Source organism: Pongo pygmaeus, chromosome 1, assembly GCF_028885625.2.
Source record: "Pongo pygmaeus isolate AG05252 chromosome 1, NHGRI_mPonPyg2-v2.0_pri, whole genome shotgun sequence".
Classification (NCBI taxonomy): Eukaryota; Metazoa; Chordata; class Mammalia; order Primates; family Hominidae; genus Pongo; species Pongo pygmaeus.
In genome coordinates, this window is record NC_072373.2 from 56,573,641 (window position 1) to 56,589,181 (window position 15,541).

At 35.7% G+C, this 15,541-nt stretch overlaps 1 protein-coding gene across 2 annotated transcripts in view; it reads right to left on the bottom strand.

Annotated features, from left to right (window-relative positions):
* Positions 1-15,541, bottom strand: part of RO60 (Ro60, Y RNA binding protein) — a 32,278-nt gene that overhangs the window by 8,515 nt on the left and 8,222 nt on the right. For both annotated transcript variants that reach the window (XM_054450110.2, XM_054450120.2), the window contains exons 2-8: positions 13,695-14,295; positions 7,214-7,434; positions 6,606-6,752; positions 6,203-6,340; positions 1,772-1,888; positions 949-1,062; positions 541-687 (exon numbers count right to left, since the gene is read on the bottom strand). In XM_054450110.2, the coding sequence (XP_054306085.1) occupies positions 541-687; positions 949-1,062; positions 1,772-1,888; positions 6,203-6,340; positions 6,606-6,752; positions 7,214-7,434; positions 13,695-14,274 (1,464 nt within the window). In that variant the 5' untranslated portion in view covers positions 14,275-14,295. The remainder of the gene's footprint in view (positions 1-540; positions 688-948; positions 1,063-1,771; positions 1,889-6,202; positions 6,341-6,605; positions 6,753-7,213; positions 7,435-13,694; positions 14,296-15,541) is intronic.

Genomic DNA, 15,541 nt, shown 5'->3' on the forward strand with positions numbered 1-15,541 from the left:
TGATTATTACCAAAAATACTGTTTGCAAAGGATATTCTTAGTAATGTTTAGCAATGGAAACTGGTTAAAATAAATTATATGTGTGTAACCAATACTTTTTCTTATTTTAAGTACTGCTGAGTCTATAACGGACACTGGCTCCTATATAAGATACAGAACTACTTGTAGTAACATTTTTTGAAAAACATAAGTGAGTAAGAATCAAGAATGGCCAGGTGTGGTGGCTGTAATCCCAGCACTTTGGGAAGCCAAGGCTGGAGAATCGCTTGAGCCTAGGAGTTTGAGACCAGCCTGGGCAACATGGTGAAACTCCATTTCTACAAAAAATTAGGTGGGCGTGGTGGCACGCTCCTGTAGTCCCAGCTACTTGGGAGGCTGTGGTGGGAGAATCACTTAAGCCTGGGAGGTTGAGGTTGCAGTGAGCTATGACTGAGCCACTGCACTTCAGCCTGGGCAACAGAATGAGGTCCTGTCTCCAAAAAAAATCAAGTATTAAAATAATATTATTTGGGTGAGGAACCATATTAGAATTTGTTTTACCTTTCGATACTCCCTCAGAGCAATAGCAGGATGGACACCTCCAGCAAAGGTCTCATTATCAGTGAATACAATGAAGACATCAGCAGGTGTGTTTGTCTTCTGAGCCCAGATCATTGGAAGAGAGCAATCAGTTCCACCTGCTGGGATCTAATTCAGAACAAAAGCATGAATAAATAAGTAAATAAATCCTTAAAAATACTAGTTTTTACAGTATCATTTTGTTTAGCACCAATATATACAGCCTTCCCAAAGCCTGCATATATATTTTCGGTTTTGTACTTGTCATGTGAAAATTAAGACACAAAAATTTTGTTCTCACAGATTAATACCATACATGACATAAATATAAAATCATTCTACATGTTATGTAAACTTAACTAAGTAAACTTAAAAAACACAGTTTCTTACCTGACTCATAGCCATTAAAACCTGTTGTAAGGTCATATCTGTAGTCACTGGACATGGTACCATTTCATCGGAAAAAGCAACTACATAAGAATCTTTTTCTGTTCGTGTGACAACCTGAAAAATTCAATGGCAGTAATTTTCACCAAATTTTGGGGGAAATACAATATTTTGAATTTTATCCAACTTCATGTTTAAAAGAAACACTAATGTTTATTTCTTAACTTTGTATTAGTGTGTTTTAGGACTATACAGTAACAGTAGTACAGCTTTCAAAGTACTTTCACAAAAAAACTGGCTGTCATGACTATCCTTTGAAGCAAATATAGTAAATATTCTTCTCATTTTATTAGATAAGAAATAAAGCCCCATTAAAGAAGCTAAAAAGTTTGCCTACTATTCATCTGTTTGTTATTCACTGACAGTCAGGATAGAACTAAAGTCTCTAGACACTCCTGTTAGTTCCCAGATCTTTTAAGCTTCAAATCATTAAATAATTTAAGCATTATTTTTAAAATAAATTTTTTAAAAATTTGTCTTTTTTAATTTTATCTAAGCATTATCTACTTCCTAAAAAATCCATTAATATTTAATCTTTTGTTGTAAAAATTAAAATTTCTATTCTGCTTGTTCTTCAGACATACTTTTTCAACACACTTAACACTCTGGCTTTACACAATTATCTTTAAATATAAAATTAAAAGTGTGACAAGCTGAAATGACCGAAAAAAAGTGAAAACATAATTCTTAATCATTATTAATCTTATAGTTTTGCTCTACAGTAAACATGTTTTTAGAGTGGCAAAATTGTCTTAGGTGTTCTCACCATGCACATTGCTGCAGCAACTGTACTAGCGTTGAGTATACTACCCAAAACTCTTTGGTTCATAGAAGCACTGACATCAACAGCTAGTAAGAAACGTTTTCCAGTTGGTTCAACTGTCTACAGAGAAAACAATCATTAAAAGCATAACAGAAATTATAAGTAGTCTAAATTTCTAAATCATATTTACTTATCTTACATTAAAAAGACTGATAAAAGGCCTTCAGATTTTTGATATACCAATTGACAACTATTTAAAAATGCTCATCTGGCATAGCAGCTATGACTGAAATTTAAAAAAATAATAACAAAAATACTTAGCTTTTACAGGTAAAACAAAGGAAATAAGAACCTATTCAATAATTTTAGTTAAATAAGTTACCATCCTATTTTTAAAATCTTTCCTCATTGAAGTAAAATGAGAATTTTTAGTAAGAAATTTTTATTGTGGTAAAATATAACATAAATTTGACCTTTTTAACCATTTTTAGATGTACAATTTGGTGGCATTAAGTACATTCGCAATGTTGTGTAACTATCACCTCTATCTATTTCGAGAAATTTTTCATCATCCCAAATAGAACTTGTACCAATTAGGTAGTAACTCCCCATTGCCATGTCTCTCCCTAGCCCCTGGCAACTTCTATTCCACTTTCTGTCTCTATAAATTTTCCTGCTGTAGATATCTCATATAATGGAATCATACAATACTTGTCCTTGTTTGTCTGGCTTATTTTACTTAGTATAATCTTTTCGAGATTTATCCATGGTGTAGCATGTTATCAAATTTAATTCTTTTCTAAGGCTGAATAATATTCCATTATATATACCACATTTTGCTTATCCATCTGCTGATGAACATTTGGGTTGTTCATCAAAATCAGTTGTATTTCTACATACTAGCAATGAACAATTCAAAAAAGAAAATTAAGAAAACATTTGTTCACAATAGCATCAAAAATAAAAGACAAGAATACATTTAACTCTTGGCTATTGTGAATAATGCTACTGTGAATACTGGTATACAAATATCTGTTTGAATACCTGTTTTCAGTTCTTTTGGGTATATACCTAGAAATGGAATTGCTGGATGGTATGGTAATTCTACGTTTAACCTTTTAAGAACTGCAAATTGTTTTTCACAGGGGCTACACCATTTTACCATTTTACATTCCCACCAGAAATACACTAGGGTTCCAATTTCTCCACATCTTCCCCAACTCTTGTTTTCTGCTTTTTTGATATTAGCTATCCAACTAGATGTGAAGTAGTTATCACACTGTCATCTTGATTTGCATTTCTCTGATTATTAATGATGTTGAGTATTTTTCATATTTTTTTTTGTTTGTTTTTTGAGACGGAGTTTCACTCCTGTTGCCCAGGGTGGAGTGCAATGGCACAATCTCAGCTCACTGTAACCTCCACCTCCTGGGTTCAAGAGATTCTCCTGCCCCAACCTCATGAGTAGCTGGGATTACAGGCGCCCGCCACCACACTCAGCTAATTTTTTTGTTTTTTTTTTTTTTAGAGACGGGGTATCACCATGTTGGCCAGGCTGGTCTCGAACTCCTGACCTCAGGTGATCAACCCATATCGGCCTCCCAAAGTGCCGGGATTACAGGCGTGAGCCACTGCACCTGGCCCTTTTCATGTTCTTATTACTCATTTGTATATCATCAGAAAAATGTCTATTCAAGTACTTTGCCCATTTTTAAACTGGGTTTGTACTTTTGCTGAATTTGTAGTTTTCAGTATTCTGGATATTAGGCCCTTATCGGACATATGGTCTGCAAATATTTTCTCCCATTGTGTAGATTATCTTTTAACTGTCTTGATAGTATCCTTTAATATACAAAATGTTTAAGTTTGATGAAGTTCCATTTATTTTTTCTTTTGCTGCCTGTGTTTCTGGTGTTTTCTAGTTTTAGCTCTTAAATTTAGTCACTGATCCACTTTGAACTAATTCTTGTATTTGGTGTAAGATAATGGTCCAACTTCATTCTTTTGTATGTGGATATGCAGTTTTCCCAATACCATTTGTTGAAGATTGTCCTTTCCCCAGTGAATCATCTTGGCACCCTTATCAAAAGTCAAAGGACATCCAGGTGCAGTGGTTCACGCCTGTAATCCCAGCACTTTGGGAGGCCAAGGTGGGCGGATCACTTGAGGCAAGGAGTTCAAGAAGAGCCTGGCCAACACAGTGAAACCCTGTCCCTACTAAAATTGGAATAAATTAGCTGAGTGTGGTGGCGCATGCCTGTAATCCCAGCTACTTGGGAGGCTAAGGCATGAGAATCACTTGAACCCAGGAGGCGGAGGTTGCAGTGAGCTCATATTGCACCACTGCACTCCAAACTGGGTGCACAGTGAGACTCTGTCTCAAAAAAAAAAAAAAAAAAAAAAAAAGTCAACTGAACATATATGCAAGGTTTTATCTCTGGACTCTCTATTTCATTGGTCTATATGTTTATTGTTTTGCCAGTGCCACACTGTTTTGATTACTGCAGCTTTGTAGTAACTGAAAGAGTTACTGAAGAGTCCTCCAGGTTTGTTCTTTTTTTAAAAATTGTTTTGGCTATTTGGGGTCACTTGAAATTTCTTAGGAATTTTAGAATGGGTTTTTCTATTTCTGTAAAACATGCCATTGGGATTTTGAAAGGGATTGCATTCAATCTGTAGATTGGCTGCTTTGGATAGTATTGTCATCTTAACAATATTAAGTCTTCCAATCTGTAAACACAGATGGGTTTCTATTTATTCATGACTTGATTTCTTTTAGCAATGTTTTGTAGTTCTCAGTGTATAAGTCTTACAGCTTCTTAAATTTACTCGTCTTTTATTTTTTGATGATATTGTAAATGGAAATGTTTTCTTAATTTCTTTTTTTGGATTGTTCATTGCTAGTATATAGAAATACAACTGATTTTTATGTGTTGGTTTTATACCCTGTAACTTTGCTGAATTCATTTGTCAACTTTAGGGTCTTCTAAATACGAGATCATGGCATCCGAGGATAATTTTACTTCTTTCTTTCCAATTGCGATGTCTTTCATTATTTCATTTTCTTGCCTTATTACTAGAACTTCCAATACTATGTGGAATTAAAGTGGAAAAACTGGGCATCCTTGTCTTTTTCTTGATTTTAGGGGAAAATCTTACAATCACTCACCATTATGACATCAGCTATGGCGTTTAAACATTTTTGTTTTTTAAATCTCTGGCCTTTATCATGTTGAGGAAGTTCATTTCAGGTTTAGTGGTTTTATTTTTCATCATGAAGGAATGTTGAAATTTGTGAAATGCTTTTTCTGCATCAGTAAGATGATTATGTGGTTTCTGTCACTTCATTCTACTAATGTGATGTATTACATTGATTGGTTGTCATATGCTGTACTATCTTTGTATGCCAGGGATGAATATCACTTGGTTATGGTATGTAATCCTTTTATCTTGCTGCTGACTTTGGTTGCTAGTATTTTGTTATATAGCAAGATGTTTTAGCTTGTGTCTTTGATATGAGATTTCCATTACTAAAAAACTCATTTTTTATCAAGACTGATGAGATCTATCTACCAATTAATGGGGAAAACAGAGAACCAAGTCAAAGGACCTGATAGGAATGCAAATTTCTAAAGTTAGTGATATGGGTTGGATTTGTGTCTCCACACCAATCTTATGTTCATTGTAATCCCCAATGTTGAAGGTGGGACCTGGTGGGAGGTGACTGGATCATGGGGGCAGTTTCTAATAGTTTAGCACCATATCCCCCCTTCTGCCATGATTGTTGATATGGTTTGGCTGTGTCCCCACCCAAATCTCATCTTGAATTGTAGTTCCCATAATCCCCACATGTTCAAGGGTGGGACCAGGTAGAGATAATTGAATCATGGGGGCGATTTCCCCTATACTGTTCTTGTGACAGTAAATGAGTTCTCACGAGATCTGATGGTTTTATAAGGAGCTTCCCCCTTATGCTCATCACTTCTTCCTGCCGCCATGTGAATAAGGACGTGTTTGCTTCCCCTTCTGCCATGATTGTAAGTTTCCCAAGGCATCCTCAGAAGCAGGGCAGTAGCCACTGTGCTTCCTCTACAACCTGTGGAACCATGAGCCGATTAAACCTCTCTTCTTTATAAACTACTCAGTCTCAGGTATTTATTTATAGCACTGCGAGAACAAACTAATACAGTTAGTAACTTAAAAGTTACCAAAATGATCTTCGAATAATTAGTTGCTACCCAAGGGTAAAGAGAAACACTTTACTCATAAACTTACACGATATTAATTATATACCCACCACATATGAACTAAAGAAAAACAAATGAATACCTAATTAAAAAATGATTAAACTATTAATACTACCTTTAAAATGAATTATTGCAAAAGATATTAAGTCTTGAGTCATTTGTTTTAAAACAAAAATCATATCACTACCTTAAAAGTTTTATAAAAAGCAGCATCCAATGCTTTCAAAATTTCTTCATCAGGGCGCCACTTCAGTTTCCCTCTGAGACCATGACCTGTCTTGTAAGTTTCTAATGCGATCAAAATATGAAATGGATGTATACGAGCCTAGAAACGAAGTATAAGGAAAATTTTAGCAAAAAACAGTGATTATGTATACTCCTTAGATTTTTGTGTTATTGTAGCTAATAACTACATTTCACAGAGAAAAGAGAAAAATGAAAATGTATTAAACTTACACTTAAGAGCCATAATGCAGTTTGGTATAATGAACATCTCGAAATACCTTAAAAATGCACTGATGGCATTTCTAAAATTTAGGAGCCACTTTCTCAGTTAGTAGTAGCTAATAAAGAACAGTGATAATGCTTACCTTTTTTAATAGTTTTTCATTACACAGTTTTTCACATACTAAAGATACTTCTGAATTTCCTGGTTCAAGTACTGAATTAGCAGTCATCTTTCCTAGATTCCTTAGTAATGCAGTAAGAGGCATTTCTTGTAACAAAGCCTTCCATACCTATTGCAATAACACAGGCAGAAATACCAGGAATTAAGGGAAAATAAATCAGTATAACATACCTGTATCAAAACATATTCATAATACAGTCTCTGAGGCTTTCATTTGGGGTTCAAAGTACTTTCAGAATGAAAAATGTCTAAGTAAAAGGCTTATCAAATAAGCTAACTTGTTTTTTACTAGAAAAAGGATGTGAAGTATATTTTATGAAGGAAATACATAGATGATTTTTTTTTTTAATTAGCAAGGCAGTAGATTTTCTGGAGTGAAACTAACACAAATGCCACCTACATCATGTTGGACATCATGGTAGGTGTTTTAAATAGACATTAATTTCAAGATCTATTTTAAATAATTTCTTTTTAAAAGTATAAATATATAGCTACCCCAAGTTTATCCTTTTAGCACCTACAGTAAATTACTCATGTTTAATCACATGCTGTAACATATAATTCACTCACCTCTTTAGACTTTAAGTGATTTGTTAAAAGATGTTCTCTAACTAATCTATGTTCTTCTATTAGATGAATGACTTCTAGCTCATCTCTTGTGCGCTTCACTTTCTCTACAGCCTCCAGATACTTTAATAATTTTTCAGTCTCCATAGAGAGTGCTTTTTCTTTATACAATTCATGAACTTCTTTCCAGCCCTTTGTAATATATTTGGTCACAATTGCAAGTCCTTTAACAAGATAAAGAATTGAAAAAGCATGCAGGATTACCAAGTAAAAAATAGAACATGTTTCCTCAAAATGCATTATATGATCAATATAACTAGATACACAAGAGTTAATGCCCTTACACTGGGATGCTGCTTTCCATGATATAACAATTAAGCAAATGGGGTGAATTAATTTTCTTATTCCATCATTACTATTTAAATATGACACTTTAGAGTAAAAAAACCTGTATCCTGAGTATTTTGTTACAGAGGCTTTTCTTTCTTTTCTTTTTAAAGACACCAGCATTAGAAAGTTTCAGGTCCATAATCTCAGAACAACTCACAAGAGTACAGATCTATCTCAATTAATATTGTATTGTATTGTATTATATTATATTAATTATACTCGACTCTTTTTGCTGTTGAATAAAATATATATATTTACAAACAGCAGAAATAAGTAGAAGTAGACAGGTAGGTACGTTCTTTTACACTATGTTTTAATAGCTGAGAATTATTACTGCTCAAAAAAAAAAAAAAAAAGGAAACAGTAACATGTTGATTCCCTTCACAATTTCTTCCAATAGAAGAAAGAAAAAAGAGCCTTGGATTGGGGGTGAGAAAGTCTGGGTTCTAGTCTATACTCTGCCAATAAATGGTGGTCTTTCTAGGTCTTAGTTTCACCACTTCTGTAAAACAGCAGGGACTGGATTACAACATTAAAATGTCTATGAGGGACAGGCAAATAAAATAAATAAAACCACCACGGTGAGGCCAGGCACCATGGCTCACACCTGTAATCCTAGCACTTCGGGAGGCCAAGGCGTGTGGATCACCTGAGGTCAGGGGTTCGAGAACAGCCTGCCCAACGTGGCGAAACTCCGTCTCGAAAGCTGAAACTGGATCCCTTCCTTACACCTTATACAAAAATTAATTCAAGATGGATTAAAGACTTAAATGTTAGACCTAAAATCATAAAAACCCTAGAAGAAAACCTAGGCAATATCATTCAGGACATAGGCATGGGCAAGGACTTCATGTCTAAAACACCAAAAGCAATGGCGACACAAGCCAAAATTCACAAATGGGATCTAATTCAACTAAAGAGCTTCTGCACAGCAAAAGAAACTACCATCAGAGTGAACAGGCAACCTACACAATGGGAGAAAATTTTTGCAATCTACTCATCTGACAAAGGGCTAATATCCAGAATCTACAAAGAACTCAAACAAATTTACAAGAAAAAAACAAACAACCCCATCAAAAAGTGGGCAAAGGATATGAACAGACACTTCTCAAAAGAAGACATTTATGCAGCCAAAAGACACATGAAAACATGCTCATCATCACTGGCCATCAGAGAAATGCAATTCAAAACCACAATGAGATACCATCTCACACCAGTTAGAATGGCGATCATTAAAAAGTCAGGAAACAACAGGTGCTGGAGAGGATGTGGAGAAATAGGAAGACTTTTACACCGTTGGTGGGACTGTAAACTAGTTCAACCATTGTGGAAGTCAGTGTGGTGATTCCTCAGGGATCTAGAACTAGAAATACCATTTGACCCAGCCATCCCATTACCGGGTATATACCCAAAGGATTATCAATCATGCTGCTATAAAGACACATGCACACATATGTTTATTGTGGCACTATTCACAATAGCAGACTTGGAACCAACCCAAATGTCCAGCAATGATAGACTGGATTAAGAAAATGTGGCACATATACACCATGGAATACTATGCAGCCATAAAAAAGGATGAGTTCATGTCCTTTGTAGGGACATGGATGAAGCTGGAAACCATCATTCTCAGCAAACTATCGCAAGGACAAAAAACTAAACACCACATGTTCTCACTCATAGATGGGAATTGAACAGTGAGAACACATGGACACAGGAAGGGGAACATCACACACCAGGGCCTGTTGTGGGGTGGGGGGAGGGGGGAGGGATAGCATTAGGAGATATACCTAACGTTAAATGACGAGTTAATGGGTGCGGCACACCAACATGGCACATGTATACATATGTAACAAACCTGCACGTCGTACACATGTACCCTAGAACTTAAAGTATAATTTTAAAAAAATTAGCTGGGCGTGGTGGCACGTGCCTGTAATACCAGCTACTCAGGAGGTTGAGGCAGGAGAATCACTTGAACCGAGGAGGCAGAGGTTACAGTGGGCCAAGATCGTGCCACTGTGCTCCAGCCTGGCCAACAGAGTGAGACTCCGTCTCAAAAAAAACAAAAACAAACAAAAAAACACCACGGTGATGTAATAGAGAGTTGTTAGGGTGTGGTGACTGAACAGAGTGTGCCCTGACAAGTGGTGTAGACACGTGTGCCCTGACAAGTGGTGTAGACACGTATTGACTTAGTGCTGCCAAAAGAAAAAAAACTTACTTTCAAGAGAAGCCAGAATACGGGTTTTTATGTCTTCGATTTTTAAAGATAATGATAAAGAATTCATTTTTACCCAAAAATATTGTATAGGCCATATGAAACACATCTCTATGCTAATTGAGCCTATTATGTTATTTTTGAATGCTAAATAACTTGATCAAAAGTTAACACTAACATGCAGGAACTTCTCAAGTATTATGACTCTTGCTATCTTCCAGATTTTGGTGCAAAATCATCTTAAATGAGTAAATGTTTCATGTGAGTATATCTTCTATTTTGTTTTTCCAGTGAAAATAAAAATTCCTTAAAGCAGTTTTATCCTACCCAGTTCTGTAATTGCGCTGGCCATGCAGTGGGTGCACAATAAAAATACCATACCTGATGACTTGAATCACATTTTGACTTGTTTTGTCTGTTATAAATACACATTACAGTTAAGGCATTAAAATACTATTAACTCTGTAGCTTAGAGTTTTTCCAAATTTTTAAACTTTGAAACGCTAGGGATTCTCTGTCCAATGTGATATTGCTATTGACTGACATGGTTTCAATTATGAGTTCTGCCCTCAACAATTTCAAATTAAAGAATCCTATGTGTGGAAGTAAGTTTAGGAAACATCTACTAATTCCTCATTATATAGACCAAAAAGACAAAGCACAGAATAATTATTTTCACAAGTTCAGAAACTAATTGGTCCAGTTAGAACTAGTAATGGGTGGTCTTTCTCTTAGTCTAGTACTTGCTCCACACTTCCAAGACACATCTCAACAAACCAATAAATAAAGCTGGATGCCTAAGTCCTTCTTACATTGGATCAAATATTTGGATAAAAAAATTTAAATGTAAAAAATAATGTTTCTTAACCAAGAAAATGTTAGGAAAAAACCACAGACAAATATTTTAGGTTGGAAAAGGCCCTTCTAATCCTAACACAAAACATAAACCTATGAAGACATGGATAAGTTTGACTACATTAAAATTCCAAACTTTAGTGTGCCAGAAATGTCCCCCAACCAAAAAAAAAGACAAAGAAAAAATGCATGCACTGTATATAAATAATACATTATCAACTCCTGTAATATGAACCCCAAGTTCTTAGAACAGTGTCTATCCATAGTAGGTGCTCAATAAATATTTGCTGAGGGCCAGGCACAGTGGTTCATGCCTATAATCCCAGCACTTTGGGAGGCCAAGGCAGGTGGATCACCTGAGGTCAGGAGTTTGAGACCAGCATTACCAACATGGTGAAACCCTGCCTCTACTAAAAATACAAAAATTAGCCGGGCATGGTGGCAGGAGCTTGTAATCCCAGCTACTTGGGAGGCTAAGGCAGGAGAATTGCTTGAACCTGGGAGGTGGAGGTTACAGTGAGCCTAGACTGTGCCATTGCACTCCAGCCTGGGTGACAAAAGTGAAACTCCATCTCAAAATAAATAAAACAAATAAATAAATAAATAAATATTTGTTGAATAGTGACCACAATCAATAGTTAAAAAGACAGTAACTAAGTGGACAAAAGGGCTATGATATAATTGTATAATTATACATATATACACACATACATATATTATATATACATACATACAATTATATATATGCATATATATAGGTATATATACATATATAGTATATATATTATATACTATATATACTATATACTAATATTATATACTATATATACTATATACTAATATTATATATTATATATACTATATACTAATATTATATATTATATATACTATATACTAATATTATATATTATATATACTACATTATATAATATATAGGTGTGTATATATATAATTAGCACATGAAAAGATGAGCCTCTGCCCAAAAATGTAAATTCAAAGAATCTTTCATGATTCTACTGAAAGAGATTAAAAAATAATGACAACAGTCAAGTGTTCAAATGTGGGTACACTGATCCCTTTCACATACTGTTTGTGGATTTAACCATTATGAAAGTAGGTACTCTATGCAAGTGTTTTCATTGTAGTATTTTTGTAACAGTATAAAAAAACCAGAAACAACTCTTGTCAATAAGAGACTAGCTAATAAATTACAGTCATACAATGGTATATATGCAACTATTTCTACTGACCTGAAAAAAACAGCAATAGCAAGAGCAATAATATACTTTTTACTGAAACATAGAAGGCATGTAACAAAATTTAGTGAAACACAGTAATATATGTTTAGGAAAAATCTGGAGTAAATTACAACATCTGATATACAGCAATGGCCCTCAACTCCCAGGCTATACACGGATACCAGTCCATGGCCTGTTAGGAACTGGGCTGCACAGCAGGAGGTGAGCAGCAGGCAAGTGAGCTCCACTTTCTGTCAGATCAGTAGCTGGGCATTAGTCTCATAGGAGCACGAATTCTACTATGATCTGAGCATGTGAGGGATCTAGGTTGCGTTCTCCTTATGAGAATCTGATGCCTGATGATCTGAGGTGGAACAGTTTCATTCTGAAACCACCCTGCCCTCCCCACTGCCTGTGGAAAAACTGTCTTCCACAAAACCAGTCCCTGGTATCAGAAAGGTTGGGGACTGCTGATATGCAGTTATTTCTTTTGAAGAGTAGGACTACATCATATTTTTCTGTATTATTCAACTATTTTAAAACATGTAATCTAATAAAATCAAAATAAAATATTTGTACATATAAATATTTGCAATTTATTATTTACATTTCATTTGAAAAACCCCAGTTATAGTTAAAAAATAAGTCAGGAATTACTGAAGAGATTCTGTATATAAAAATATGTGTGGAAGGGAGAAAGAGAGAACCAAAGTGTACTTCTACTACATGTTAGGTGCTGGGACATTTAGTCTCAATAATTGTAAGCTTATTCTCCTTACCCTCCTTTTAATAGATGAAGGTCAGAAACTCAGCTTAACTTACTTGGCTTAAGGCCACAGAACTGAAATGTGAACCCACCCTTCTGAGTGGCTGTCTTTTCAAGTTTCACTTCCGGCGCAAAAAAAAAAAAGTCAAATTTTGGACGTGTTGATTTTTGTGGAACTTCACACTTCAAATTACTCCTGCCCAAGAGTTTTTCTTATTTCTTTTCTTAAAAGGACTATTAATTATTATGGAGCCAACTAACTTTTCAAAAGTCTCTTTTCATAGATACAGAAAAACTGCCCCAAGTTATTATGTCCCCTGACTGACTGCCTGAAGACAATCAACTTCAGCACTGTATCAGGTATATCCCTTTAGGTTCCATGGAAGATGGGTTCCTAGGAAGATGGGGAGGGAAAAAAGGAATGGGCTAGAGCAGTGGGTACAGCATGGCCATCTGCCACCTACTGGCAAGGAGCTGTTTTGCTTATTGCAACTGTTTTTTTTTTTTACTTTCCTACTTTTTACTGGTTACAGAGTAGTTTTCTATACATAATCTTATGGAACAGCTGTGTACAGTTACCTAAGTTTTACAAACGATTATACTGAGACCAAGTTTGAATATCTGCCGAGTAACTGGCAAAGCTGGAACTCAAAAGCAGTTCCTTCTAGTGATTGTACCCATATCCAAGGCTTATTGCAACTTTTAATCTTGTCCCTGCTACTTACACAGTCCATAATCACTTGGGTGAGCATTCCAGTTAGGACGGTGGCATTTTAAGATTCAGAATATTAACCTATAAACCGGTCATTTGATTCTTGATTATTAATGTCTGGATTGCCTGTGGTAGAGGTGTAATCCCAGGAAGGCATTAAATATATTTGAATTAATGTATACTTTGAGAATAAAAGGCTATTTCTAGAAAATATTACACACTTGTCTTATGTTAAATAAAAATTTGCTATTTATTGGATATCCCTTACCCACCCTTCTTCCCAATGAAGATCTTATGCTTACCTTCACTGGAAGGTTTAAGATGTGACAATCTTAATAGATCTTTGTGAGACCAGCCATTTCTCTGTTTATATTTTGTAACTGCCAGAGCAAGGGCCATGCCACCTTTCTCATTGTACCAGTCCGCTATAGCCTTCCGGAGGGCACGACCCCACATGCCACATTTCATGCTTTCCTTCAGATCTTTCTTAAACTGGATAAAAGTAAAGAGATGGGTAGGAATGCGACAAACTTCAGAAACAGCTTTAAATGCTGCTTGTTTTGTGCTTATGTCGGAGCACTGGGAACAAATGGCAAGTGCAAAGAGCATAGGCTCTTGCTTTGTGGTTCTGCCTTCTTGACTAAATGACTTTATTTCTTGTATCACTTCACATCCTCTGCCATCTTCAATCAATCTAATTAAAGCTTCAGCATTTTCAAGGCCCAACTTCTGTTCTTTGATATAATAAGTTCCACCTTCAGAACCGAAACATAAGAACCGGTGTAGTCGATTCATGTCAGTGACTTGCCATACATATCCATCCTGAGAATTGGCTATCTGCTTCTCATTCAGTGGCTGCATTTGGTTTACAGATTCCTCCATTGTTTTTTGTCTTTAGGAAACCTATCAAAAAGGCAAAATGTTATTACAACTAGATGGGCACAATAAAATTACAAAAGGAAAACAAAATGTAGGTTTACTGAAATGTTATTAACTCTTTTAATTTAAAAACATCTTTTAAGTTCCATAGTTTTTCCCTTAGTACAAAATCAATATAAATGTCCTGAAGAAAAATCAGGAAAGGCAGAAAATGAAAGAAAAAAACTGTATCTGAATACTTTGAAATGACTACCGGTAATATCTTCAGTTTTTAAAGTTTTTGTTTTGTATTCCTATTTTTATAATCTAAATAAACTAAAGGCCCTTCACAGCAAACAAACAAGATTATAGCCACAGTGGTGTGATAATCAGAAGCAACTGAGGTGTCACTTTTTTGAGATACAGTGTGCTGCTTCAGAGATTAAGCAGGTAGATCAGTATGGCGTCTTGAGGCCCACACAGAGAATAAAAGAAGGGTGGGCAGCAATAGTAGCTGGCACTAAGTAAGAAAGATCATACTCCCTGAAGAATTGTGTAAACATTTTTGGTTGCCTATCTAACATTCATTCTTCCCCCTTCTCTCTTCTCCTTTTCTTGGACTCATATCCTTCAAAGGAGGCTAGGCCTTTTCCTAGCCCCAAGGGATGGATCTTTATTGCTCTAAGCCAGTGGTTCTCAAACTCAGTGTACATCAAAATTACTTAAAGTACTAACTGAAACATAGATTGGTGGGTCAGCCCTCTCAGGCACTGCCCTGAGTTTCTTTCATAATTTAGTAGGTCTGCAGTGAGGCCTAAGCATGTATACTTATCACAAGTTCCCAGCTGCTGCTGCTGCTGCTGCTGCTGCTCGACCCAGGCCCAATAATCATGGTGCTCTCCTTGCCACATGACTGGTATAGGGAGTTGGGCATGTGTCATGACTCTGGCCAGTATGACATGATAAGTCAGCTGAGAAAACTTTTGAGGTTTTCTTCAGTCTTAAAAGGGGGCTCAGGCTCTTAAAAAGAAATGTTACCTTTTCTGCCTTCTGACATTTTCATTTGCAAGTGATGCCTGGAGTGGTAACAACCATCTTGAGACCTTGAGATAAGCCAGTTTAAGATGGCACACCAATATATAAAGATAGCAGAACAGAAAAAACAAAGAACCCGGGTCCTTGATATCGGGTTACCTGAAACTACCCTGCTTATACATTTCCTATTATGTCATAAATGTATCCTTATTGTTTAAGCCATTTTTAGGTTTACTGTTTTATGTCATCTGTAACT